Raw genomic sequence first — 27,485 nt, forward strand, 5'->3', positions numbered from 1 at the left:
GGGGGGGGGGGGGATGATGTAAGGCAATCCACGTGGCAAAAACAGACGGCAAGCGACATTGCTCTCAAGCGCAGGTAGCGGTCAGCGAGATGGTTACTGGCACTTACGTCGACTGCGCCAATGCACACTTTGACATTGAGGTCGGCCGTGAGGTCCACCAAGAAGCTCAGTAGCTGCTCCAGAGAGCCAACAAGGGAGGAGCCATCCTTGAGACCGTAAATGGCTGCGCGCAGGCTAGTCATGGCGCGCACGCGGTCCTCGGGGAGAGCGGTCGCGCTTTCAAGTACATCAACTACCGAGGCCGCCAGAAAGCCAAAAGTGGGGCCTGATACTTGCTCTGCGCTGGCTGCTTTCAGACTGCGAGACATGATCTACATCCAGACATGGTCAAATTCCAGCCCAAGTCATTTATGCCAAGTTAGTGCGGTGATGCTACAGGACTAGCGTCGTGACCTCGGGGTCTCGTGACCCCTGCCAGGAAAACAAAACTGGGGCGAGTTCGTACATGGGCCGAAGAGATGCGCGTGCCGCTGGGAGCGGCGGCAAGCAGGGCTGTGTAGAATTCTGAACCGAGCAGAGTTGGCAGCTGCTTGACACACTAGAAAGGAGTCAAAGGAGTAAATGAGCATCGTATGAACGAGCGCCAAATCACAAGACGCAACGAGCGCGGGGGCAAAGGATGCCCTGGGAGCAGCGTACCGCGTTGGCTGCAGCGGCCACGTTCGCGTTTTCGTGGGTGGTGTTTCCCTCGAGAGCTGCAAGGATTTGGTAGGCACTTTGACGATCAAATCCGTGCCAAACCTATCGACGCGTGCAGAGAGAAGGGGCGCAGGGCAGGGCACGGGCTCGTTGAGGCACGTTTTTTGAGGAGGAAGTTCGAGTTCCGACAGCAAGAGGGGTGTGCAGACAACAGGGACGAAGGGCTTCACTTACGGAGGAGCGGGTAAAAAGCTGAATGGCGGCGGCACGAACGGTATCATCTCCAGCATTGATACCGTGCTCGAGGCAGGACATGAGCACATGGGTATCATCTCGAGCCGCGGTCAGCCAGGCAGAAAGAGCGGCCTGGGCAGCTTTGCGAATGGTAATTTTCTCATCGGTCAGATTGGCAAAGAGGCGTTCAGCCAGGGCGCAGCCTTCAACGGGCATCTTCACTATGAGCTCATTGGCCAGGCCGATGGCTTCACGCCGCACGTTCCAATTGGGATTGGCAATGGCTTGGCGCAGGCCGACAAGGAGTTTGTTGGATAAGGCCTGATCCTGGAGAGGCAACTGTGATTTCAGCTTTTTCTTGAGGTGTTCAATGGCCTCGAGGCTTTGCTGGCGCTGGCCAGCGCTCATGGCCTGAATGTCTTCCTCCATGCCGGCGGAAGATAATAATTGGCACGCCCAGGCGCAGCAGACCCCTCAGAACGATTGCAAGGCTAGAACGACGGAGAGCAGCAGGGTTGCACCATCGAGCAAAAGGGCTGCTCTTGCGTAAGCTTAAAGATGGAACAGCAACGTCCACTCAGCGCTGGGCAAGGCAGCGCGGTAAAGGCAGCAAGGCCGCCATCGCCAACAATCCGGGTAGGACTTCCACGCGTTTGGCCCACGGTGCTTCCTGTTTCGCGAGCAAGGGGAACCTGTGCGCGTGCTGAACTTGCGTTCTTCTCCGAATCTCGGCCCGAGGTGGGGGCGCTTCAACCTCGCGCCAATGGGAGCTGCGTGCGCAGCGTTGTCGTATCAGATGGTGTTTGGGCGTTTGAGCCAACGTCCTCTAGCCTTCCAGGAAGGTTGACTGCGATGCTTGTTGGTCTAGCGTGCACAGCAAGTCGAGCGAGGCATCGAGACATGAGCGATAGGTACGGAACCCAAGAGCCAGCCATTTAGCAACCCATGCCACCCCTATCCCAGGATCCTGGATGAGCCAGCCAGGGCCAGCCAGCCAGCCAGAGCCAGCCAGTCCCGCATCTCCAAAACAACCCATGTATCACGCCCCCATCGCACAGACATTGGCCCTCACCCGCTGCCATTCGCACACAGAGAGATTCAGAGAGAGTTTGAGAGAGAGTTTGAGAGTTTGAGAGAGAGTTTGTGTGAGAGAGAGAGAGAGAGAGAGAGTTTGAGAGAGAGAGAGTGTGAGAGAGTGAGAGAGAGAGTTTGAGAGAGAGAGAGAGAGAGAGTTTGAGAGAGAGAGAGTTTGAGAGAGAGTTTGAGAGAGTGAGAGAGAGAGTTTGAGAGAGAGAGAGAGAGAGTTGAGAGAGGAGTTTGAGAGAGAGAGAGTTTGAGAGAGAGTCACACACATCCACGCACAGGGCGTTGGTCCTTACCAACAGCTCGAAATGACCAAAATACAAGAAAAAACCAAATTGCTGACGTTTTTTTCAATCAATCTTGCTCTCAATGGCGGCGAAAAGTATTATGGATGCTACATGAACTTGGTCGCGGGAGGTATTGGGCGATGCATTAACTTAAACATCAGCCGTCGTTAAGATGCGATTCACACACTGACTGAAACTTTCTTAGTGCGTTATAAATTACACTATCGGAATTTCATAGCGTTATAAGCTACACACTAACTAAAGTCAGACAAACATATTGAAAGTGTGACAGTTCGTCACACCTCAACGTTGAATCAGCGTTAGAATTGTCAGATAAAAGAAAGAATCTGACAAATGGACGCTTTGTCACACTTTGAGCATGACAACACAAACTATGAATCATTCAAGGGGTTAGTCCAAGGGCCTGACTGATACAGAAATTCTCGTCTGACAAAGTGTACTTTTGATCACAGTGCGCTATGGACGTCTCGGCGGATCACCACACACAGGTACGGCGAGACCCTGCGCTCGCTCGCTCGCGCGCTCTCCGCTCTCCCCGTTGCTCCCTCTTGTGTCTGAATGGTGGCCCGATCTGGTGGGCGGTTTGAATGCAATGCCACGAGGGACACGGGTCGTAAAGGCTCGGCTTTTTGGGCCGATTCAGCGTTTTGTGCATCTTTGATCGCTTTTGCTTGGTCCCTGTGGTGTCAACTCTCTTCGCTTGCTCGTCGTTGCTCTCATGCACAAAGTGGGATGCTGCAGGCCGGAGGCGAGGAGGAGCACAAGGCCTCCCGCAATGGGACCGTCCGCCCTGCCAGTGCTACGGATAAAAATACCGGGGAGAGGGCCAAAGAATCGGCCCCCACATCTCCGCGGTCCTCGGTATCACCCACCCCGGCCCCAGTTGCATCAGCAAATGAGGACAGCGACCCCGCAGTGCGTGCCACTTCCACCCTTTACACCTCCCAGCTCAGTGAAAAAGTCGAATCACCAGCTGGTTGAATGACATCTCGAGTCAGCCAGAGGCTCTCCAAACGCATTGAAACCATACCAGGAGCTCATCGCTGATATGTTGTCACACTGTTGGCGTAGGTGAAGAAGCCTGCTCCCAGTGGCGGCGCCAATAAGGCTAAATCCACGCACGTTGCCGGCAACAGTGCAGCTGCGGCAGCGGCTGCCACCAAGGCCAGCAGTTCAGCTCCAAAGCTCAAAATGAAAACCTCTGGTATGCTTGGATCACCTCGGCGCCCCTTGGGTTTGCTGGCTGCAGCCCCTTCAAACTTCCTGCCCCACTGATCCATCCTTGCCCGCTCCTGGCGCGCGACCGTCAACGCAGAGAAACCAGATGCGTCTCTCCAGCAAAAGTACAAAAACCTCAAGCACAAAATGAAATGTCTCGTCTATGTACGTCTTTCCACCTGCACTGAGCAATGGTGCACCGCAGTCCCATGCCAAATGCGCAGCGAGTTGTCGGCCAATTTGTTTTTGAGCCAGTTACCACTGTGCAAGCTCACTGTGAACACTTTGTTCATTCTCCTTGCATACTTTGCATCCCCGCCCACCTCCCTACTTTTTCCTCAATTCTCAGGCGCAGGAGGGCCTGCTTCGCGACCTACAGGTTGCTCGCATGCAGCTTTCGCGCGTGATGAAGGAAAAGAGGTCAGCACGACTTGCCAACAGGCATTGCCACGGGCGCAGCGTAGCCCATATTCCTTGCGTTGTGTTATTGGCCTTCAAAACCAGCCATTGGGCCAAATCTTCTCACCCAGCATACTTTTTGTGACCCAGCTTTCTCTTGGACCGGCTTCTCGAATATGAGAACATCTCAAGCTCAGACGGTGCGTAGCACCCACTTTTCTGTTCTTCTTTTCTGGTTGCTTTGTGCCTTTTCTGGTTCGTTCGTGCTGAACCAAACAAATGTGCACAACGGGCAACCTAAATAGGCGATACCTCCGATTCAGACGGACCCTTCAGTGGACCTTCGGCAGTACGTTGCAACCGCACGCCGCCCCAGATAGCCCGCATTGCAGGAGTGTCATTGCCTATTCAACTTTCTGACACTCGAGAGCCGTTTTCATGCTCACTGTCATTCTTCCTTTTGATGGCTGCTGCCGTGACAGAGCGGGCCACCAGCCAAGCGGAAGAAAACAGTGCCTGGCGAGGCCAAGCCAGCACCCAAGGTCAAGGCAGAGTTACCCAAGCGCAAGGAAAGCGTCAGCAGTGCCAAGCCCGCGCCCAAACCTGCCAAGAGCAAGGCTGACAGGGATACTTCCGCTGGTGGACGTACCATCTCTGCGGTCAGCGACCTTTCTGCTCCCAACAAGTCAAAGGAAAGCAGTAAAACTTCCGACGCCACAAAGACAAAAAAAAGTTTTGTCAACAAAGTACAAGGTCAGTCCGCTCAGGCACCAGTCACGCCAGCAGTTTCAGCCACCCCTACCGAGCGTGTTGCCAAAGAGGACCAACCACCTGTTTCCGCCGTATCCACCCATTCGTCAGACCAAAGTGATCCCATGGACATTCATGGTGACAATGAACCGGCGTCCAAATCCTCTGATGAACCTGCCACGCACGGGTAAGCAAGCCCGCTATTTCTTTCCCACAGCGCTCCTTCGTCACATCCTCTGTCATGGTCACCTCATCTCTCCGCCCCCTCGGGCGCTCATGCGTGCACATTAGCAGCAAGAGCAACACCAAGTCGCGGAAAGCCTATGATTCAGACTCTGATTCGGATGACGAGGACACGCAGGCCGTGCTAGCTAGCCGCAAGCGCCTTCATGACTCTACCCAAGATGATGACGATGAAGAGGACCCAGACGAAAACGAGGACGATCATGGCAACGCCGACGATGACGACGACGACGATGAAAACGGCGATGATGATGAGGAGGACGACGACGATGATGGTGATGATGATGAGGACGATGATGACGATGATGGGGACGAAGGTGACGACAATGGGGGCGAAGACGATAACTCTGGGTCTGAGTCAGACGAAGATGAAGAGGGGGATGATGCGTCAGAATCAGGCAAGCCCAAGCAGAACGACGCCGAGACCAGTCCAGCCAGCAGCCAACCCACCTCTCCCGCCGCTCGGGCATAAAGTTTTGCAGGTGTATGGCAGAAACGCTTGGCTTGACCGATGCCAGTATGGCAACGGGTCCTTTTTCCAGGTCTCAATCTCCTCTATATCAGCCGCGCCAAACACAAGGCCAGCTCTGCGGCAATGGTCAATCAGTTGGCAAGGACCCTTGACGCAGTCTGCGCTTGGTAAAGACACCGAGCCTTCCCTGTTTTGATGTGCCTTCAACGAAACAGAGCGTTGCTCACTCGATGCACCGAGCCTTCTTGTATCGTCTCTGTTTGTTCGGAATCTCCCTGCTCTAATCTGTGTCCACTTTGTACGCATGTCAGCCCAGCATTCCCCTCTTAAAAGATCTCAAACCTTAATCGAACAGTTTCCCAGTTTGCGCCTTCGTTTCAATGCTCGGTGGCTCGAGAAAAACACGTCACTTCTCTGACACACAACGGGACGCGCTGGCGTGCAAGGCCATCGCTTCATCTCTGATGGATGCGAAGCTATGAGAGAGCACATCGCTCTGTGTTTGTGAAACACAAAACCAAGGGAAATGCTCGTGGACGTGCGAAGAAGCGATTCGGACAGGCGTAAAATTGTTACTTTGACAACATATCCCTAAACGTTAATCAACACACCTGGGGGGGGGGCGGAAACATGCATCTATCACAAGCCCCAACACACTCAGGATTGCTTCACACGTGAAAGTATTCAGCATTCGGAAGCGACATCGCCACCTCCCAAACTGGACTTGCTTCCTAGTTGCAGAAGCTGCTTTGGCTTGGCATCCACCCTGCGCCTGCACAGATGTGGTTCATGGGGCTCAAGCCCATCGGGCGTCACGGCGAGCCCATCGTGGCAATCGATCCCGCACCCATGACGCCGGGCTCATCCGGGCAGGAAGATTTGAGGGTGTGGGGCGCGCAGGGGTATGGCCACATGAAGCTCTGATCGATCAGCTGCAGCCAAGTGCCCGAAGCTGGATCAAACACCAGGGTACCGTAGGGACTCATTGGCATGTTCACGACGAATTGATTCGCAGGCTCCACGTGAAGATAGGTCGAATTGTGAGGAACAAACTCAGGTGCGGACAGTGCTGCCTCCAGCTGGGCCAGTACTTTAGTGGTGGCCACGGGTGAAGCGTCTGTCTCGTCAGAGGAGCCAGCTCCCGAGTCTTGGCGACTAGTCAAGGTGTGAGAGGGGGCGGGTGCCTTTCTCGATGGCCGAGCACGCTGGGTGGGAGGGGATGCTGATCGCGCCGAATGCATTCGGGTACTCTGGCCTGCGTGGGTGCGCTGCCGCACCCGGGCTCGGCGCCGGTTTGCGTGGGATAAAGTGTTTGCCGACGAGGATGCTGACTCAAACGACATGTGCGACATGGAATCCATGTCATTGGCCTGTGCATGGCTGGGCAGTATTGCTTCTCGGGTCGAAACAGAGACAGGACAGCGGTGTTGGACGGCGATGGACAAGGGAAGGGTGGCCCGCCCACGGCGTGGTGCCATCCAGTCGCCCTCACTTGCGTCGGCAGGCGAATTTGGGCGGGGTGAAGCGTTGCACTTGTTGGTGGACACGCACGCGACCTGGGCTGGCGCCGAGCTTCTGCTGCACTCTTGCGCTGTGGATTCATCTGTAGCTTCGATACCAGAGTCTAAGCGACTGCGGCGTCTTTGCTTCGTTGGACGCTTGGATTGTTGCACAACTTGAGCTTTTGATGTGAGTGCTGCAGCGTCTGCCTCAGTGAATGAAACAGTGGCCATCGATGGGCTGGGCATCGAAGGGGACGCGGTCTCCAACGGTACTTCTTCGGACTCAGGCAATCTGATAACAGCAGGCGTGAGTGCAGCAGGGGGCTTTGGCTTGGTGTGGTCAAGCTTGGTGGTGTTGTTCGTGATGGGCGCTGCTGGTGACACCAGCCGTCTTGGAAAGACGCGGACAATGGCTTTGGCAGTCTGATCCCGTGTCTTCTGCACAAGAGTGTGCAGCTTGACAATGGTGGACCAGGAGACGATCAAGGGCAGGAGCGACATTGCTGCAACCACTGCCACTAGGCATGCAATGCTATTTCCAATCAAGAAGAAGCAAAAAGGAACCCCCCCGGCCGCCACATCACAGTGCCAATGCAAACACGAATGCTTGTGAGTGGCACAGCAAAACAGGGCTAGATTATGGTGTCTGCGGTGCCATAAATACGGCGCGACATACATTGGCCAGCGGTCGAGGAGAACCGCCTGTCCCCGCAAAAGCAGTTGAGCTCGGGTGGCCGTTGCTTGGGGCAGGACGTGGGTTAGCGCTTGTTGATGCAACGCAAACGCAAGTCTAGCAAGGGGTTTTGAAAAGTTTGATGCGGTGGCGAAGGAGGATCGTGATTGTGTAAGGTCGTGAGACGTAAAATAGTGGGCAGATCACAAAAGCATCAAAGGCAGCAAACGGCCAAGAGAGGCTAACCGGCCCATCAAATCGGGACCAAGCTGGACAGCGAGGGACCTGGGCGGACCCCACGCCTGAATGAATATGAAAGCACGGTCGTGCCTAAGTTGCACAAGCAGATTATCAAGGGAAGGTGGAAAGGGGTGAGCTGACAGCATACTCATGCAGCGAGTTGGTTTGTAGATTTGCAGGAAAGCATTGCATACACGAGAGCGGTGGTGAAGGTTTTGTGAGTACTGTAGTTTGCGTGCATAGTTTGAGGCAGATCGGCACGGATCATATGAGGATCCCAATACATGAGACTAGCCCTTGGATCGACAGCTGCGTGCAGGAAAGCAGCAAGTAAAAGGTGGGGTGAGTCAAGAGATTCTGCGTCGGGACGAACGGCTGGGCGACAAGAAGACACCTGCAGGGAGGGCGCTGGCAACGCTCAGGTTGGCCATCAGAGCCAGTGCAATGTCTCGGGTGACATGTGTACCCCAGAAAAAGCGCTTGTAGCTCTCTGCGTCTCGTGATGTTGGAAACGTTTTGACAACCACATGCGCCTAGAAGCCAGGTGTGTGGCGACAGCAGCGGCAGTAAGGTAAACGCGCGAGACCTTGTTTCTGTTTCAGGTGTGGTCAGACCACCTACTCGGGCAATGGTGCGGGGAGAAGCAGTTTCGGTCGCGTGCAGAGATGGGATTTTAGGATCATGCAAGGTCCAAAAGGCGCAGTCTTGGCCATGCCAACTAGTGAGCGGTTCGAGCAAAGTGCAGCGTTAGGGTCGACGCCAACGTCGGCCAACACTCGGCCACATCTGGATACAAGAGGCGTATACCGTCGAAAATATGAGGTTGGATCTAGCTCCCAGGCCGAGGGCGCATCACAAGTGATGGTCTAAAGCAAGTGCCAGGGCCACGGTGAGCCTGAGAAATTGCTTGCAGCCCAGCATGGCGTGAAAATGGGCCAATCAAGCATTTGGTGTACACCTCCGAGTCTCTCCGTGGGTGTTGCTGAATGTGCAGAGCTTCAAGGTTCTCTTGGGCCAGGATGGGGGCGAGATCGATGGCATCGAGGTTGTCTCGTTGCGGATCCAAGCTCAGGATCAAGACCATGATTGTGGTGACAGTGGCAGCAGAGCCTCCTAGCCAGAAGGCGCGCTTGTCCAGCGAGGTTGGTTGTCTAATGGAAAGGAGGTAATCAAGACGAGCACGCAGTCAGAGAGCGGAGACGACGTGGAGACGATGCGTGAGATACGCGTGCACGTATGGCTTGGCGGCAGGGACCGAACTCCGATTGCTGACCGAGAGCGATGAGTGCGGGTTCGGTGGCCATTTTTGGTGGCCGCCATGACGGCGTGGTTATTGGCGACTGACGCTACGCCAGAGGTTACAAGGAAGGCGCTTTTATCTCGGCAGTGAAGATGCCAAAAGGTTTAGGTGATTGCGCTTAAGGCCGCGTCGGGAGTTGCTGGACGACACAGGCCAAAGGGCCCCAAAGAGCGGGTTTGGCGACTGATGTGGCTGTAGGCAGCTCAGATCAAGAGCCAGTAAGCTGCTTTGCAATGTGGTAGCTTTGAGTGTAGCGTCAAGCAGTGGGTCGGCAAAAAAAAAGAAAAAAAATGGAGGGCGCGTGCAGAGCAGAGCGTCATTAGCGGCACTTTGGCGCAGTGGTGTCGAAAGCGCAGGGTGTTCAACCACCAAACGGGTGGTCCGTCGTCAAAGGTGTCACAAGGGGGACTTGAATAACACGATCCGTTCTCAGCAGGATCAGAAGAGGCCTGGAGGAACGCCAGCGTAAAAGAGGACGGGCGCTCGGCAGTCTGGCGAGATCGCACCTGCACGTGAGCGTGTGCGATACCGAACAGAAAGCTGAAGACCAGAAGCTGGCAGACGTGGGCTTGTCGTGCTTGCAGGCCAGCGTGCGTTTGCGCGTGTATGTGTGTGTATGTGTACAAGCAAGACCAAGCGGGACTCAGGGGAGGGGGGCTCCTCAGGGGGGGGGAAGTGATCTGGTCACGAGATCGATCGCATCTCAACTGAGAGTTGTTAGTGAGTGTGACGAACAAGGTATAGGTGTGGTACTTTTTACACACATGTGTGGTATTTCCAAGCTCGAGCATACAATAAAGTGTATCACATGTATAGTCGAACCCGTGTGTCCGTATAACCGTTTCGTTTGATGCCTGTTTTTTTGTTGATGTTTCGTGTTTTCTTTTTTCTCAGTGTGTGTGTGTGTGTGTGTGTGTGTGTGTGTGTGTGTGTGTGTGTGTGTGTATTCAAGAGAGAGAGTGTGTGTGAGTGTGTGAGTGTGTGTATTGAGAGAGAGTGAGAGAGCGAGAGCGAGAGAGCGAGAGCGAGACCGACATAGAGAATGAAAGGAGACCGAGGAAGAGAGAGCGAGAGAGAGGTTGTGTCTGATTTCTCTGGCAAGACACTGTCGATAGGCGGAAGTTTCGAGGGGAGGAGAGCAGATTCTGGACAAAACAAAGCCCATTGTAACTTGCACAATCCATCATGAACGCCCTCCGTGCCCCCACGCGCCCATGGCCTTGTTGATCTCAAATCGGGGAGGGACGCCGCCCCAACCCCTCCAAAGCCCAGCAAACAACCCGTAGGAAGGCTGTCTCAGCCTGATCAGACGATGTACGTTTGATCAGAATTCTCGATCGATGGCTTCAATGGCTTCGATGGCTTCGATGGCTTCGATGGCTTCGATGGCTTCGATGGCTTAGATGGCTTCGATGCCCACAAGCACGCCGAGCCGAGCCGAGCCGAGTTGAGGGATCTTACACTCTCCTCCAGATCACACACCCGAATGTTGTCCGCAGTTGTTGATTATCTCATCTTACCCCTCCAATATGATTGCGGAATGTCAGATCGTATTCGTGTACAAATAAGAGAGGTTATTAAATTTAGACTGGCACTTGTGTAGAACAAAGTCAAGATTTTTTTTTTGTATAGTTACGAGAGGAAAAACGGCCATTTACGTGATTCAAAGACACCGGCACAAGATGGCCTCGTTTCAATCGCTGATCGAGTCGCTGGCAGCGACCAAGGTCAAGGACGTGCCCCAGTGGGCGCTCAAGAACGTCTCCTCCAAGAACGTGAACAGCGCCACTGGCAACTGGCTGGAAAACTACGGCAAGAAGTACTTCAAGAAGGGCTCGGCCCGTCCCATTGTTCACACCATGCTGGCCCTCGGCCTCCTCGGCTACGTGATGGAGTACTCGCACTTGGCCGGTATGTCAATGCTCGATGCGCGTGTCGAGCGCGCGCTTTCTTTGGGCAGCTCAGTCACTGTCGGTGGGCTTCCAAACACGTCCTCGATGCGGGATCTGCTGAGAGGTCACGTGCGGGCCACTTGCCTTGGTTTCCATATTCACGTCGCTTTCAACTCACCGATCCCTCACGTTTGCTCCCCTCCGCACAGCACACGAGCGTCAAAAGAAGTACCACTGAGCCCGAGGCTCGGCCTCCGTCTCGACTCTTGTACTCCGTTTCTTCAGCCCTCTCCTTCTTTCAACCGTGCTCTCGCGCCCTAGGCCTTGGTTCAGGGATTGAGCATGGTCCATCGACTGATGCTGAAGCCAACTTTCCCTTCGTCTCGTGAAGATGTGGTCTTGCAGTCTACCTTCCTCCTGGGGCAACAAACTGATTTCGTAGTCCTGGCTCGTCATTCTGCATGAACTGGCCGGCCTAGCTCCTGTCTTCCTTCTAGCGTGAAACTTTTTCTTTTTCCCCCACGAGAGGCCTTTCTTCGTTCTCACTGTTGTGTCAGGCGGTGTGCTCCAGGCCTGAGGCTTGGACTTGCCTTTTGTCGTCTTTCACTTGTACGCCTCAGCTTTTAGCTTTGCGACTGTTGTCCGCGAGTGTATAGCCTCCCGGACCTCCAGTACAACAAGTGCCAAAATGAAAAATTTACTCTTACCCTCACATTCGTTTGGATTTGGATGTTTTTTTTTTCTCAAACCCTCCCCACAACATGGGGATCGTCAATGTTTTACGAGTCCGCTCAGGGGGGCGTCGATTGACGCGCTGAGTCGTCGTCTTCCAACTGCATCTCGCGAGTGAGCCGTCAGACAAGGATCATGCTCGCACCGCCTTGCAGTTCAGTACACACACATGCACACATACACACATAACAAGAGACACCAGAAAGCGCGCAGCGCGCCTCACACCCAAGGCTAAGCGAGGCAGGCATCAAAAGGATGACACGGCAGAACAGCGACACGGGGTTCAAGCCAAGGGTCGGACAATTGACGCCTCAGAAGAACAAGCAAATGTCTTGTGCTGACTGACGGGTCAATGCCACAGACCGCACCAAAAGCTAGGCTAGCCCGGACTCGCTGGTACTCTGAGCACTCGTCTTCACCGTGCTACCCTGACTAGTCGGGGCACGTCGAAAAACAAATCGACAACGGCCTTGCGCGTGCAGGCGGTGATTCCAGGCGCCCTTGAGCGCTTGAGGTTGTTCGTCTGGTGCCAGTGCTCGATACTCATCATTAATCACCTCGAATAAGCCATCCCGTGGGTCGGGAGCTAGTCGCAGTTTTCGTCTAATCATCTCAATCGCCTCCTGGGCTGTCATGGTGCGGGTGATGGGAAAGGTCTTGTAGACCATCTGCGCCTGCGACGGCGAGAGTAAGATCAGGCAGATATTCGAGTGCTCTGACAGCACGGAGCAAGGGCAATACAAGCAGCTTTTAGTGATAAGGAGCACACCTTGATGTCGGGGTGTTCAAAATAAATGTACAAAAAGCCCTGGACATCATCAAAGCAGGCCGTGCGCAGGCGCGGGCTAGCCTGTAGATCAAAGTTCTTCAGCACCTGCACCGCACTTGACAAGGTCACCAAATAATACCCCCCCTGCGCCATCCCGCCAAAGCGTTTGGTGAGGCACGATGATACGTGTCCAGCCTTTGCCTTTGATGAGCATGCCTCACTGCGACACATAGCGTACCTCGCCCGCCATGATATCAGGATCCAACAGTCCCGACATGTACTCCACCTCAGCTTCAGGAAAACGAATGTCCTAAGATGCGGTTCACCCGACATTTAAACGACCCTTCATCTCGAACGACAACGAGATTAGCCACGCAGGAGCCAGGAATGAGCACAACACACCGCTTTGTGTAGCACCCAGATGAAGAGGGGCAGAAATTCATCGGCGCCAATGAGGGCGGCGCGATCTCCCAATGACTCGTGAATGGCAGAAGTGATGGCCTTGACGCCAGACAACAGGTGCTATGTTTGAAAGGCACGGTCGATCAAGTGCGCCGGTCATCAACCAGATGAAATACCAACAGCCACAGACCAATGCACGCCCTCCTGCCTGCCCGCGCCAACAAAGCAGACCTGAAGCTTGCGGATGGGTGACTTAGCCTTTTCCATGAGCTGTAAAAAGGCAATGCTGGTCTCATAATTGACCTGCGTAGCAAGCTACCAGAAAAGCAAGCCGACACCAACACCAATGAGAAAAGCCAAGAAGGAAGCCCATCCAGCACACTAGACCATGTCGTGGCGTGATGATGTCATGGCTTGAGTACGAATTAGAAAAAGGATGTCCAGTAGCTTTGCATGCTCCACACAACACAAGCCCCACCTCCTCCTCAACTCCAATGTCTTCAGGTTGACTCTCTTTCAAAATCGTGAGCTTGTCCGCGAGACGATTCACGTTGTGGCCCCTTGAACGAAGAACAACCCCAAAAAGCGATCGTCAATGGGTGAGCTTATCCAAAAAACGGTCTTTCCCATAGTCCACGCCTCTGATAGCATCCCAGCCAGTGCACAAATACATACAGGTCACGAAGAATCAGCTTAAACGTCACGTCGTACATGTGCTCGGTGACGTGCGATTGTAGAGCAATTTCAATCAAACCCAAAAGATCGACTTCGTACATCAGGTCTAAGGCAGGGTCGGGACAGTGTGTGCATCAGCTTGAGTTTTGTAGCGCGACCAGGTATAGCTGTGTACAATCCTACCTGTCACATCCTCCACGCGAAAAATGCGTCGCAAGAGTCGTGAAAAATGGCCGCCTATGGCACGGGGTGATGGGGTAATGGAAGCATCGTTTGATGAGCTACTATATCGGGCTTGTTGGGGCAGACTCGCCCAGTTGTGAAGATGCACCAACCATGCTGCGTTAGAATCAGTCTCCGCATGCCGTTCAAGAATTGTCGAATGGACCCCATGAGAGCCGTGCTTGAACTGGGAGCCGACAAGAGAACACAGTCTTGGAATGTCTCGATGCTGCGCGCCTCCGTCTGTCGCTGTCGAGTCAGAAGCGTTTCCAAATAGTGCCGCACCTTGCGACGCGCGCTTCTAAGCAAAGGGAGAGTTGACCGATGGGAGCAACACGTCATCAGTGTGTTCGGTCGAGCTAGCAACGAGCGCGTCGCCTCCTTGGCTTGCCTTGTGGAATGACTTACGCTATTGCTTTACCATGCCGGATGCTACGGCGCTTGCGACGGTGAGGCTTTGGCGAGGATGTGGGGGATTGGGAATCTGCGCACAACCCAGCATGGCACACAAAGACAAACGCGCGGGCAAGCATCAGCACCGACCTGCCCCCGCATGCGAAGACTGCCGCAAAGCGACTCTTGGAAACAAGTGTCTCTTTCTCGTACCGGTCGGGCCAGACTCTTGAACGGCCGTGCTGTTCGCGGTGTTGCCTTGTGATGAATGCACGGCCGCCTCAGCGTTCTCAGCGTTTTGAGAGGCGTCGGGAACAACAAGTGAAGCCCCCAAGGACGTCGGCAGGGAGTGTGATACCGCTATTCCAATCAAACAAGACAGGTTAGGCAGCGTGTCAATGTTGGTGTGTTGATGTCCGAGGCAGCAAGCCGAACATGGCAAAAGCACCACAAGTGTGTGGCTAGGCCCACCTTGTGATGATGAGATGGCTGTGCGCTGGGGTAGCAACAAACAACAAGGCAGCTTTCCCCTGCGCGACCGTGCACACAGACCCCAGGTGAGAGGGTGCAAGGGCAGCGAGGGGCCAAGGTGACTGCAACATACGAATTATAAACGTGATAGGCCAAGAGGTGGGGCATGGTACTAAAAACCAGGGTATCGCCGGCGATGCGCACGCCATCCACAACTTCTTCTCTCTGAATGTAGCCCGAGAACCTGCCGACATGACACGACCAGGATCCCGCATCATTCAAAACGACAGTATATCACACCACCCTTGCTGCGGGCGTGACCGGGCAGTCTTGGGCAGGTCGGCCTACCGCTCAACAAGAAAATGGACAACAATGCCGTGGATGCTCAGGCAAAGAACCTGTTGCCCTTTATATTGGGAGCTGGGTCGGACGAGGAAGGTGCCTTGAGGTTGATCCTCGAGCACCTTGGTGGCGGCAATGCGATCCAGGTCGGGCCGGTACACGTGCTGATACACGAGCAAAACCTCGTTGATGGCCTCTTGCGGGACATTGCTGCAAAGTTTGTAATTGCTCGGTAGCGTTGTGGTCTCGCTGCGCCGACGCAATTCCTCGACGTCTGTCCAAGGATCCGACTGCTGCGACGGGTCGAACATGAGGTAGGTCTCTGGCGGGCCTCCAATCTGATCATCCGAGTCAGAGTCTGAATCAGAGTCGGTGCCATTGCGGTCGAGGGCTTCTCCGTAGTCGTAGGAAGGCAGGGCCTGGCTGGCATCTTGTTCCAAAGCTACCCCTCCGCTTCCGGCTGTGGCTATGTCAGGCTCAATGTCCAAATAAGCATCAGTCTCTGCTTCGCCCAGCGAGTCGGACAGGACGCTGTCGGCACCAGCCAAGTACAAGGAAAGGGCCTGATCCTCTCGCTGTTGCTGCGAGTAGCGCTCGTGGTACTCGGCCAAGACAGCGCTGACGTCAGACCCGGCCGGCGCCTGCGCCTCGGCCTCGCGCAGGAGACTCATTGCAGGCGTTTGGTGTCGTGCAACCCGCGTGTTCAGGCCTCGGGCGCTGTGCAGCTTCAGATTCCTCCCCGCTTTTCAACCGACCCCACACATATCAACAAAAGGTCCAGCACGGTCCAGACAAAATCAAAAAAAAAGTCTCCTGTGATCAAAAGCGGTCACCAACCGCCCCTCTCCTCCCGCCCCCAGGACCAAACTCAATCCTGACGACAACGACGGCGACGGTGACGGTGACGGTGACGGTGACGGTGACGGTGACGGTGACGGTGACGGCGACGGCGGCAACGCCCTCTCTCTCAAATTTTTCTCTCTCAAACGAGAGCAGAAAAGTATAATACTTCTTGCTCAAGTTGAAGAATACAGAAATAGTAGAAGAATGTAAAGTTATTGCAGTTATATATGCACTCGTAGTATATTTTATTGCAGAGAGAAACGTGGTTAACGTCGCCATATCTGCTCAAGCTTATCAGCGCTTTCAGAAGAAATAATCTGACAACCTCTCGCACAACGGTCACACCTTTGTGGTAGTGTGTACTGGACAAGACACTTTCAAGATTCGATGCCGGGTCGGGTTGATCTCTGGATGAGCGCTTGTACGTGTCCATAGCTCTATCTTCGGAACACTATCACGATTTTCTCTGCTTTGATGTAGGACTTTGGCTTGCTAATTTGATCGAATTGGTTCACATCTTTGAAGTTTGTGAACCATCAACCTGCATCTCTCGTTTCCGCTCTTCCTCACTGCCACCTCTCTTTCTTTTGTCAGCTCTGTTCTTTTTGTTGATGTTGTTAAAGCAGAGACTGCTGCGGTTTCTGTAGTTGGTATTCACGTTTATAAACATTAAAACCAGACTTTGTGCAGATAATATTCATTTCAACACGTAATCATTAACTAATAATACTGGAGTTTGTGCATATAAAACAAAGGTTAACGACAAACCTGAATGAGTTCAAGTCGAAAAGTTATCAGTTTGAGTGCCGGAGCAGAATTGCTCGTCTGCTGCTGCTGTTCCCCGGGCAGCTTCTGGGAGATCGGCAAGAAGGGGGTCCTTGAACGCACACCGTGCTGTACCCCCCACCCCTCCCCGCCTCCACCCCCCGCCTCCACCTCCTCTTTGCCCCTCCCGCCCGCACCTCCAAGTATGCTCGCGCGCGTGCCCTCGTGTTTCTCGCGGCTCCTGCTACTCTGGCCTGGCGTTTGTCTCATCTGCTTCCTGCCACTTTGAACTGACGGCTGGTCGGTCGTTCCAGGTGTCGCACTTGCGGTTATCTTGATTCGGATCTCAGCAGAGCTGGCTGACTCGTGCATCGGCCATCCAACAACGGCGTGCCTGCCCTGGTGCTGGGCTTCTCTTGCACGGAATGGATGCGTGACTCATTGGCAAGAGGGCTTTGGATGTGCGTCCCCTTGCAGCATCGGCAGCGAAAAAAATTGCAGCTGCAACAGCTCCTCATCGGACGCCCAGGGCAGCCAGCGGACGGTTGATTGAAAGTCGGGCTGTGCGCGCCCAAGCTCCAATCATCTTTGTCGCGATGGCACCGCCTCCGAATGCCCCGCCTCATTTGGAGCTGGAACCGGAAGAAGATCTCTTTGCTGACCCCATATTCGCCAAGGCCAGCCCCCCAGCCTCCAGCTTGCACACGGCTACGGCCAATGGCAAAGATCCTGGCCCTCAGGTCGCCCCCAGTGCGACCACTGACAATGCATCCAATTCTGCCGCGGATGACGGCGAAGACGTCACTGCCACGCCCTCCTTTGCAATGTCGGAGCGTGAACACCTGTTGGCCATGTCCCTTCTGGAGGATGCGCTCTTGGGTCGTGTCAGTGTACAAGCAGATGATTTGCAAACCATTCAAAGCTATCGGGACTATCATCGCTGGGAGTATCGACTTTTGGTTGCTTTTCTTGTTGTGGCTCTGTTGGCTCTGGCCCTTCTTGAGGCTCCCAACGGGAGCCTTCAGCTCCTCCTTCCTTGGCAAGCCACCATGAGCATCGAGGCTCTCATCTTGCTCGTCTTTGCGATCCGCTTGAGGCATTTGTCGCGCTTCCAAACCTACCGCCAGTTTTGGTTTGACCGGAAAAACATTGGGCTGATCGCCATCATTGCGGTAAGCCTGATTTGTCCCGTTGTTCTGAGAGCTGACAGAGTTTCTCAAAAAGTCTGCCTACCGTGCTCTTCTCTTCCACCCCTTGAATTCCTCAATTGCTTTGTCCGATTCTTCCCACAGCTAACCTACATTGACATGGTCGTCTACATTGCCACATCTTCCACCGACTCGTTCACCCTCCGCTACACGCGCGTCCTTCGTCCCATCCTCGCCGTATGCTTTAGCGAATTTCGACAGGTCAGTCCTATTCTGCCTCAACTGCTTTTTTTTTTATCTCTCACAGCCGTGGATTCTCAACTCACCCTGGATCTCACTTCATGCTTTGAACTTGAACTTTCTTCTCCTGACCCTCGCTTTCTCTCGTGGGGTCGCAGATTCGCCGCGTCTTTCGAAGCGTTCGCCGTACCATCCCAGGCGTCGCCAATGTCTTGGTCCTGCTGTTGTCTACCATTGCTCTTTTCTCTCTGTTGGCCCTGTCCTTATTTCGAAAGCACCGCTATGTGGCACCAAGTGGCGATCGTTACATGGACTCATATTTTGACATTTACTGGGAGTTTTACGTCCTCATGACCTCCGCCAACTTCCCGGATATCATGTTCGTCTCTCTTAACGCAAAAGTCCCTGCGCCGTCTCTGCCCTCACACTCACTCATCAAACATCAATCACGGTCGCCCGCACAGGATGCCGGCCTACTCTCAAAACGAGTGGTATTCCATGCTCTTTGTCTCGTTCATCGTGATTACCATGTACATTTTCCTGAGCATTGTGCTAGCCGTGACCTATGACAACTATCGGACCCATCTCAAGGTACGCACGGCATGCACATTGCGCGTTGCTCTGAGCGCCGGGCGCTGCCATCCCTTTCTTGATACCTGCACCTCCAAAGTCTGTGAACCTTACCGACCTTTTTCCTTTCTTGGCGCCTCCATTTAGAACGAGATTAAGATCCAAATGATTAATACTCGCATCAATCTGCGCCGGCTCTTTGAGATTCTGCGCGAGCCAGGCCGTGGTGTCCCCTTTGATCGTGTACGACCCTGCCTGTTCGGGCCAAATCCATGTGCAGCGACCTGCAACTTTGTTCACGTCTCGCCCATTGCAGTGGCTCCGAGTTGTTGTAGACGCGACCAAGACTGACCCTGAAAAGGCGCAGCTCTTGTGGAAACTGCTTGATACTCGCAACGTCGGCCAGCTCTGTCAGTACTCATTCACGCGTGGTGGCGCAGTTTGCTAAAGTTGCATGCCTCAAGTCACTGATACCTGCTTCCTTACAACGCCTCCGCGTGTGCAGCTCTGAATCAGCTGCTGCAAACGGCAGATGTTCTCAACATCATTGTCAGCCCGGTTCGTGCCACCATGGGCTCGCCAATCGGACCTGATGCGTTTTGCCTATATCTTTTAAGAGGGCTTCTCCGTGAGTCCTTGCTTGCATCTCACTCCATCGTGTCGGTGCTCTCTTTAAACAGGTCAGCAGTCGGAACAATATCTTGGATCGGCGTTTCCCAAGTTGCTACAGTTCGGATATCAGCAATTTCATCAAGGCAGTCGTTCGTTCCAAGTACGCGTTGAGGCCCGTAGCCAACCAAGCGTGCAGGCAACAGGCTCTTCGAAACAAGCTGCGTGACTTCTCACCATCGCATCTAAATTGGGCGTTGTATCCTCAGATACTTTACCTGGTTTTTCGACGTTGTCATTTTTGCCAACGCCATTCTTATTGGCGTGAGCGACGACGATGCGGAGGTGGTCCTTCTGCCCCTCTACAACGTTGAGATGCTGCTCAAGCTTTACACTTTTGGGACAGTCAACTTTTTCCGAAAGTCCTGGAATGTGTTCGATTTTGTCGTCATCTTCATCGGTACACTTCTGGCCATCTTGGAGGCAGCGGGTATGTGTGCGCGATACAGAGGTAACGGCACTTTTGTGCGTCGCCGTCGGTCCTCATGCTAGATGCGCCCTCCCCGCCCCCTCTGCAGATGTCAATGACATTAGCTTTTTAGATTTTGTTTTGGTGCTTCGTGTCCTGCGTCTCGTTCGTATCTTGAACCACTATGAACAGTACGTCTGCAGGCGCCGCTTCAAAATTGCCTATGATACATCAATTTGAGCGCTTGAGCGGCCAATCAGGGCTCTGTAGCTGAAGCAGTCTGATCCAAGCCATGCGCCATGGTGCAAAGTGCTGATAACTTGCCCTACTCTGTGTGGCTCTAGATTTGCTGTGATCATTAGTACCCTTTCGCAGCTCGGCCCGGCTCTTTGGACCTATGCGTGCGCGCTCTTCTTGGTGTTTTACGTGTTTGCGGTCGTTGGGATGGAGTGCTTTGGCGGGCGCATTTACGAGGTCAGTGCTGTCTTGATGTACGCGACATAATAAGAGCATCTTTGATAACGCTGCCTGACCTCACTGCGCTTTCACACTTCAACCAGGGCAACGCCAAGCTGGAGGGTCATGTTTTCGACCCAAACTCCACATACTACCAGGATTTGATGTCGCAAAATCCGCAGCTGATCGGTAGTGATTTTGCCAAGGACGGCTACTTTACCAACAACTTCAACGACGTGGTAGCTGCCTACGTGACCTTGTTCGAGTTGATGGTTGTCAATCAGGTTTGCCCGTTTCGTCTTCGTTGCTTGCACCTGACCGGCTTCTGCGTCTGCTGCACCAGTCTCAATTTCCCCTGTCGCTGGCTGCTGCTCGTACTATAGTGGCATATTCTGACAAGTGGCTTCGTCATTCTTACTAACGAGTCGGCCCGCCTCTTCTTTCTTGCATTTCATCTGACCGCCGTCGTTCTGATGCTCAAGTAAGTATGCTTGATCTTTTTTTTTTTTTTTCTGGCGTCGTTGTCAGCTTTGATCCTCAAGCTCACATCAACACACCTTCTTGAATCCGGTGTTGCCTAGCATTTTTGTCGCTTTTATTCTTGAAGCCTTTTTGATGCAGCTACAGTTGTTTCATGGTGTCGCCACTGACGATCTCTACACCAAAGTCCAAGCTTTTCTTGAAGCCCAGTAGGTCGCCACCGCCGTTTTCCATACACACGTGCTTTTTTTTGCGCATGCCCCTTGCATTGAACGTGATGGCAACAAAATCTTTCTGCCAAGGCCGCGTCTCATGTTACCACCTCTGGTATAGAGCCGGCTCATCCACTGGCAGAGCATACGTGGTTGAACCGCGCATGAAGGTCCGTTCAACTAGAAATTGGTTTTACGGCCACATGCACCCATCTCTTGACCCGTCTGCTATTCCATGCCAAGTGTTTTGCCCTCACATCATGCGTGGTTCAGTCCGCAGATACCATCTATCAACGGCTCTTTGAGGAAGAGGTGATGCAACAAGTTCTAGAGTACGAGGAAGAGCTGGAGCGCGATGGAGGCCCCTCCTACGCCGTTTGGTATGAGAATGCGGACATGGATGTTTAGGTTTGTTCAATGCAGCGTTGAAGTATTGCATAATAGGAAAGCCAGATTTTTTTTTGTCGTTTGGGTATGAGTTCAAGCCAAAAAAGGATGCTGTCAAACTCAACAGCTGATGACGCTTTGGATCCCGCTTTCATCGTGAGCATTGCATTGCACTGGATTGGTCAAGGAAGAAACCCCAAAACAACCTAATGATTCAAAAAAATGACACACAGTGTCCAAACCCCTGCTTCCGAGGTTTCCTAGAACAAAGGGTGCTCGCCTTCTACTAAACGACACGGCCTGGTGTCTGTGGGGGTAGCAAATGCGTCCATCTAATGCCGTCCCCAATAGGCGGGTGTGTGCTGGGAAAGAGCACGCTCAATAGCGTGCGGCGTCCAGAGAGGCCAAGAAAATTCTTCCAATTGGTCCAGATGCCCTTGGAATATGGATGGCGGAAGGACTATGGGCGGGGTAGCAAAACATCATGCGGCACAAGTACATACAGTGAAATAGCAACGAGAGAGCCTCAAAGATATGCCTTGGGCAAGATTATCCAAAGCAAGCCAGGCACTGAGCTCGCATCGTACCCGATCGCGCCAACACTGGCGGAAATTCTGTTGAAACTCGATCGTGGTTTCCGCACGCGACACAAATAACACGTGACTAAAGCAAGTAAGCCAAACGGATCGTGTCAAAAATAGAAAGTAGACTACCGTCGCATCATTGCGCTCTTCCCCGCCCCCCTCCCAGGAAAAAAAAGGAACAGGTCAGAAAGGGTTACCCAACCTGAAAAGCAAGATGCCCAAAGCAAAGGCAACGGCAAAGGTCAAGATGGTAGCAAAAGTGACGCCCTTGCCCAAGTACTGGGAGCATCGCGACAATTACAATGCAAGGGCACTCGGGTAGACGTGAGCACCTCAAAACTCAATCGAGGATAGAAAGCAAATGGTTTGCCATGCGAGTGGTGCTTCTGCTTCTTCTTCCTTGGCCCGGAGGAAAAATGACCACACAATCGCAGACATCAAGAGATAGTACGTACGCCAAGGTGATGAAGTTCTCGGACCTCGTTCACCAACGGGTGGCTAGGATCACTCACGAGTAAAACTCGTGCACGAGCTCTCTAAACGTTCCAGTAGGTCACGGCAAGTAAGCATGTGTGAACGAGCCAAGGCAAACACATCATTGCGTTTGCTGCCTGACCTTGAGATAGAGGTTCCCAGCCACACACATGATGTAGATGCAGCCCACCCATAAAAAGGCCATGAAAAGAAAAAAGTACCGATGGTTAAAATGCCCGACACAGTTGTTGATCCACTGCACAAAGCGTGTCGAGGTCTAAAATGAGGGACAGGCAGCAGGCAAAGAACGATGGATCACCCAACAAAGGGCGATGAGGACATACTGGGCAGTGATGATCCATGTTCAAGACACAACGCTTGCAAATGCTGCAGTGATGTGCCCGAGCAGGGCGCAAGCTACGGCACTTGAAGCAGTAGTCGGGTCGGTATATGCGGGTGTATGCCTCGTGCTCGGCATCGCTGACCTAGAACACAGCCAGTTCGTCAACAATGCTTTTTTTTTTTTTTTTCTGATAGCAGATGAGGCTGCCGAAAGGCATTCGAGTAACCCTAGAGGTGGACTTGACGTTTTCGTGGTCTGAAATGAGGGCTTACCCGGGTTGGTTTGAATTTGCCGGGGTCTGTCATTACCACCATGCCATAGTTGAACGCAATGTTGATCAAGAGCCAATGGGCAAAGAGGAAGTGGCAAACAAAGGCCTCGTTCGAAGAGGTGGCGTACAAATAGGGCATCAAAATCTATGTCGTACACACGTTCAGACGTGAGGTGGCGGGCGAAGAAGATGGATGACCGAAGCCAAAGCCACTCGACGCGTGGACAAAGGCTCACCTTGTAGTAACAGTAGACAATGGCGCCAATTAACGTAATGGCTAGAAAGACGAGGATCTTGTTGGAACCAAGCATCATCACATGCAGCAGTGAACACGATGAGTCTTGATCAACTCGTCAAACGTGCACCGCCCTCTGCACTTTCTTGGCCGTGAGAACGTACCAGACCAAAGAGGTACATGAGATTATCCAGGACCGCCACCCCTGCCCGTGCAAGGCGCGCCACACTCCGCCCAATTGGTGTTGTCACATGCGGAGGCAAGCAGGGCAACACTGCACCCGTCCCATCCAAGATAAAAGTCTCCAAACTTGCAGCCTCCTCTGCCGTCAACTCCTCCCCGTCCATCATTGCCGCCGGCGCCATAGCCGCTGCCGTCGCCGATGATCTCGACGACATTCCTGTCAAGCAAGCAAAAAAAAAAAAAAACACTTAAAATCCACAACTGTTGTTCTCAACTACTTGGCGAATGTCATCTTTTTTGAACGAACAGTTTGGAGGACGTGTGCGACGACCACAACGACGACGGTGGCGACGGCGGCGGCGGCGACGACGACGACAACGGGGGTGTTGTTCGCTGTGGTCGACGTATTATTGCGATATTAGCAGCGGTGTTTAGTGGTGGCGAAAACGTTTTGGGTTTATTTTTGTTGCTCCTTTATTACTTTGGATGATGAGCGACATGGCGACCGTCGTGGGCCGTGAAGCGGATGAGGAACGCGATGAGGTGTTATCCAGATTCATGTCCGACTATGTCGAGTACAGAGCCCTCATGGCTCGGGTGCAAAGCTCCATGTCCGAGGCAAGCTTGACCTGAGCGTCCGATAAACGTGGAGGTTAACGTATTATCTTGCAAGAGGACTCGGAAACTGACTCTCATTCCTTCTGACGCTACCTCGTTGGCAGGGCTTCCTGAGTATGGCACAAGCACGGAAAACGTTGGGGATGTACGGATTGGGAGCCGCTCGCTTCCCCTCGCAAATGACTGCTTCGAAGCGTGTCACAACAGACACAAGGTTGATTGGATATGTCCGTCGTGTATCATCTTCTTGTTAGGTGCTTGTATTCACCTTTGCCTGTCATCTGGTGTTTTTTATTTTTTTTTGCAGCAACGCATCGAGCGAGAGCGACACAACCACAGCAACAAGCAGTCACAGGCTTCGGAAACGAGTACGCATGTTGAGACTGCCCATGCATTCATTCTCTCTATGCCAAATCCTGAGGGACCAGCTGTGGGTTTATTAGGAAGGCAAAACGTTGCAAGCCAGCTCTGTGCCAGCACAAGATGAAGCTCAAGCATCCAAAAAAGGCATTTCTCAAGCTGATCCAATCCGGTCAGAGTATTTTATTTTCCGATTGACCTCTTTCTTTTCGATGACTCACTCCTTTTTTTTTGTCGTAGATGGTTCTCGCCGCTCCCACCCCCAGCTCTTCGCCACAGCCAAAATCAATTCCAGCTCGCCCTCGATGACCTGCTGCAACTGGCGCTAGTGCAAGCGAGACTGCTGGCTTGTGACCGTGAATACCAGACACATTGAGAGGATTGATAAGGCCATGCGCTTTGATTGTTGACATAATAATAGACGATAAGCTGATTGATTAAAACTCATCAAAGAAAGGCAAATTACAACTTTTGCATGCAGAAAACACTCAAGTACACGGGTCACGCGCAAGGTTTGCGTCTGGCATGCTGGTTCAACAAAATCTAACACTGCTAACATAAAACGTAAACCAAAAGTTGCGTAGCATTGAGTTGAATGGATGTAAAATCATAGGTCGTGCTCCGTGAGATGAGGCGCAGGCGCAGCCCGTGCTGCCCCCCACGCAGACGCACGACGAGAATTTACTGATAGTAGATCCCAAGGATCTGATTCCAGGATATCAAATCCTTCATCCTCATAAAGACTTGGTCGTCGCCGACGCCAAACCGCTAAGACAATGAAAAAACAACAAGATAAAACTCCCAACGCCACCAGGACAGGCCAAATGACATCGAGGGAGTTGTTATCCTCACCGCCACTAGCTGGGGACAGGGTGGTCTGTGGGCGAGTGTCATTGACATATTGAAGATCGCCTTGATCGATCGAGGGATCATTGGTGGTAGAGAAGAAGTTACCAAGAACAAAGTCAAACACTGTCGTTACGGAAGGTTGTGAAGATGATGGAAGCAGAGAGCTCGACGTCGACGAACTAGTTGAGCTAGTGCTTGAGGTACTCGAGGTCGATGATGTGCTCGAGGTAGAGCTCGTAGAGGTCGTCGAGCTTGTCGAGGTTGTGCTCGACGTCGAGCTAGTGCTCGATGTGCTTGATGTACTGGTGCTCGAGGAGGTCGATGATGTGCTCGAGGTACTCGACGTAGATGTCGTACTGGACGTCGAGCTCGTGGAGCTGGTGCTCGAAGTCGATGATGTGCTCGACGTCGAGCTAGTGCTCGATGTGCTTGATGTACTGGTGATCGAGGAGGTCGATGATGTGCTCGAGGTACTCGACGTAGATGTCGTACTGGACGTCGAGCTCGTGGAGCTGGTGCTCGAAGTCGATGATGTGCTCGAGGTAGAGCTGGTGCTCGATGTGCTCGAGGTACTGGTGGTCGAGCTGGTGCTCGATGTGCTCGAGGTACTAGTGGTCGAGCTGGTGCTCGATGTGCTCGAGGTACTCGACGTAGATGTCGTACTGGACGTCGAGCTCGTGGAGCTGGTGCTCGAAGTCGATGATGTGCTCGAGGTAGAGCTAGTGCTCGATGTGCTCGTGGTGCTCGATGTGCTCGAGGTACTAGTGGTCGAGCTGGTGCTCGATGTGCTCGAAGTACTAGTGGTCGAGCTGGTGCTCGATGTGCTTGAGGTAGAGCTAGTGCTCGATGTGCTCGAGGTACTGGTGGTCGAGCTGGTGCTCGATGTGCTCGAGGTACTAGTGGTCGAGCTGGTGCTCGATGTGCTTGAGGTAGAGCTAGTGCTCGATGTGCTCGAGGTACTGGTGGTCGAGCTGGTGCTCGATGTGCTCGAGGTACTGGTGGTCGAGCTGGTGCTCGATGTGCTCGAGGTACTCGACGTAGATGTAGTACTGGACGTCGAGCTTGTGGAGCTGGTGCTCGAAGTCGATGATGTGCTCGAGGTAGAGCTGGTGCTCGATGTGCTCGAGGTACTGGTGGTCGAGCTGGTGCTCGATGTGCTCGAGGTACTAGTGGTCGAGCTGGTGCTCGATGTGCTCGAGGTACTCGACGTAGATGTCGTACTGGACGTCGAGCTCGTGGAGCTGGTGCTCGAAGTCGATGATGTGCTCGAGGTAGAGCTAGTGCTCGATGTGCTCGAGGTGCTGGTGGTCGAGCTGGTGCTCGATGTGCTCGAGGTACTGGTGGTCGAGCTGGTGCTCGATGTGCTCGAGGTACTAGTGGTCGAGCTGGTGCTCGATGTGCTCGAGGTACTCGACGTAGATGTCGTACTGGACGTCGAGCTCGTGGAGCTGGTGCTCGAAGTCGATGATGTGCTCGAGGTAGAGCTAGTGCTCGATGTGCTCGAGGTGCTAGTGGTCGAGCTGGTGCTCGATGTGCTCGAGGTACTCGACGTAGATGTAGTACTGGACGTCAAGCTTGTGGAGCTGGTGCTCGAAGTCGATGATGTGCTCGAGGTCGAGCTAGTGCTCGATGTGCTCGAGGTACTAGTGGTCGAGCTGGTGCTCGATGTGCTCGAAGTACTAGTGGTCGAGCTGGTGCTCGATGTGCTTGAGGTAGAGCTAGTGCTCGATGTGCTCGAGGTACTGGTGGTCGAGCTGGTGCTCGATGTGCTCGAGGTACTCGACGTAGATGTCGTACTGGACGTCGAGCTCGTGGAGCTGGTGCTCGAAGTCGATGATGTGCTCGAGGTCGAGCTAGTGCTCGATGTGCTCGAAGTACTAGTGGTCGAGCTGGTGCTCGATGTGCTCGAGGTACTAGTGGTCGAGCTGGTGCTCGATGTGCTCGAGGTACTCGACGTAGATGTAGTACTGGACGTCGAGCTTGTGGAGCTGGTGCTCGAAGTCGATGATGTGCTCGAGGTCGAGCTAGTGCTCGATGTGCTCGAAGAACTAGTGGTCGAGCTGGTGCTCGATGTGCTCGAAGTACTAGTGGTCGAGCTGGTGCTCGATGTGCTTGAGGTAGAGCTAGTGCTCGATGTGCTCGAGGTACTAGTGGTCGAGCTGGTGCTCGATGTGCTCGAGGTACTCGACGTAGATGTAGTACTGGACGTCGAGCTTGTGGAGCTGGTGCTCGAAGTCGATGATGTGCTCGAGGTCGAGCTAGTGCTCGATGTGCTCGAAGAACTAGTGGTCGAGCTGGTGCTCGATGTGCTCGAAGTACTAGTGGTCGAGCTGGTGCTCGATGTGCTTGAGGTAGAGCTAGTGCTCGATG

General features: G+C 53.4%; 7 protein-coding genes across 7 annotated transcripts; 2 read left to right on the forward strand and 5 right to left on the reverse strand.

The window, feature by feature from the left end:
* Window positions 1-432: 432 nt before the first annotated feature.
* On the reverse strand, window positions 433-2,287 carry MONBRDRAFT_23793 (uncharacterized protein; the record flags this gene model as incomplete). Its single annotated transcript, XM_001744214.1, has 5 exons — window positions 433-471; window positions 506-598; window positions 700-801; window positions 934-1,356; window positions 2,006-2,287. The coding sequence occupies 5 exons, from the start codon at window positions 2,285-2,287 to the stop codon at window positions 433-435; spliced, it is 939 nt and encodes a 312-aa protein (XP_001744266.1).
* Window positions 2,288-2,782: 495 nt separating this feature from the next.
* MONBRDRAFT_31637 (uncharacterized protein) lies at window positions 2,783-5,406 on the forward strand (the record flags this gene model as incomplete). Its single annotated transcript, XM_001744027.1, has 9 exons — window positions 2,783-2,812; window positions 3,066-3,239; window positions 3,396-3,528; window positions 3,640-3,707; window positions 3,892-3,962; window positions 4,092-4,141; window positions 4,247-4,290; window positions 4,424-4,878; window positions 4,983-5,406. 9 exons carry the CDS (start codon window positions 2,783-2,785, stop codon window positions 5,404-5,406), a joined length of 1,449 nt encoding a protein of 482 aa, XP_001744079.1.
* An 812-nt stretch (window positions 5,407-6,218) lies between these two features.
* On the reverse strand, window positions 6,219-9,141 carry MONBRDRAFT_6636 (uncharacterized protein; the record flags this gene model as incomplete). Its single annotated transcript, XM_001744215.1, has 3 exons — window positions 6,219-7,346; window positions 8,780-8,972; window positions 9,095-9,141. The coding sequence occupies 3 exons, from the start codon at window positions 9,139-9,141 to the stop codon at window positions 6,219-6,221; spliced, it is 1,368 nt and encodes a 455-aa protein (XP_001744267.1).
* A 2,978-nt stretch (window positions 9,142-12,119) lies between these two features.
* Window positions 12,120-15,690, reverse strand: MONBRDRAFT_23795 (uncharacterized protein; the record flags this gene model as incomplete). The annotated part of the gene is made up of 14 exons (XM_001744216.1): window positions 12,120-12,419; window positions 12,515-12,619; window positions 12,753-12,824; window positions 12,917-13,036; window positions 13,148-13,231; window positions 13,395-13,476; window positions 13,592-13,697; window positions 13,775-13,828; window positions 13,927-14,114; window positions 14,222-14,297; window positions 14,420-14,566; window positions 14,678-14,736; window positions 14,811-14,921; window positions 15,026-15,690. 14 exons carry the CDS (start codon window positions 15,688-15,690, stop codon window positions 12,120-12,122), a joined length of 2,169 nt encoding a protein of 722 aa, XP_001744268.1.
* A 1,761-nt stretch (window positions 15,691-17,451) lies between these two features.
* On the forward strand, window positions 17,452-20,812 carry MONBRDRAFT_15816 (uncharacterized protein; the record flags this gene model as incomplete). Its single annotated transcript, XM_001744028.1, has 11 exons — window positions 17,452-17,799; window positions 17,920-18,036; window positions 18,174-18,394; window positions 18,480-18,573; window positions 18,806-18,813; window positions 19,464-19,705; window positions 19,773-19,854; window positions 20,008-20,137; window positions 20,242-20,403; window positions 20,503-20,600; window positions 20,701-20,812. 11 exons carry the CDS (start codon window positions 17,452-17,454, stop codon window positions 20,810-20,812), a joined length of 1,614 nt encoding a protein of 537 aa, XP_001744080.1.
* Window positions 20,813-21,356: 544 nt separating this feature from the next.
* On the reverse strand, window positions 21,357-23,452 carry MONBRDRAFT_31639 (uncharacterized protein; the record flags this gene model as incomplete). The annotated part of the gene is made up of 9 exons (XM_001744217.1): window positions 21,357-21,658; window positions 21,786-21,861; window positions 21,985-22,061; window positions 22,238-22,318; window positions 22,399-22,512; window positions 22,601-22,741; window positions 22,872-23,015; window positions 23,107-23,163; window positions 23,270-23,452. 9 exons carry the CDS (start codon window positions 23,450-23,452, stop codon window positions 21,485-21,487), a joined length of 1,047 nt encoding a protein of 348 aa, XP_001744269.1. The 3' UTR covers window positions 21,357-21,484.
* A 2,598-nt stretch (window positions 23,453-26,050) lies between these two features.
* On the reverse strand, window positions 26,051-26,275 carry MONBRDRAFT_15775 (uncharacterized protein; the record flags this gene model as incomplete). Its single annotated transcript, XM_001744218.1, has 1 exon — window positions 26,051-26,275. A coding segment is annotated over one exon (225 nt), but the record flags the coding sequence as incomplete, so codon positions are not given.
* Between the last annotated feature and the right edge of the window lie 1,210 nt (window positions 26,276-27,485).

Source organism: Monosiga brevicollis, genomic scaffold (genome assembly GCF_000002865.3).
Source record: "Monosiga brevicollis MX1 MONBRscaffold_5 genomic scaffold, whole genome shotgun sequence".
Lineage (NCBI taxonomy): Eukaryota > Choanoflagellata > Craspedida > Salpingoecidae > Monosiga > Monosiga brevicollis.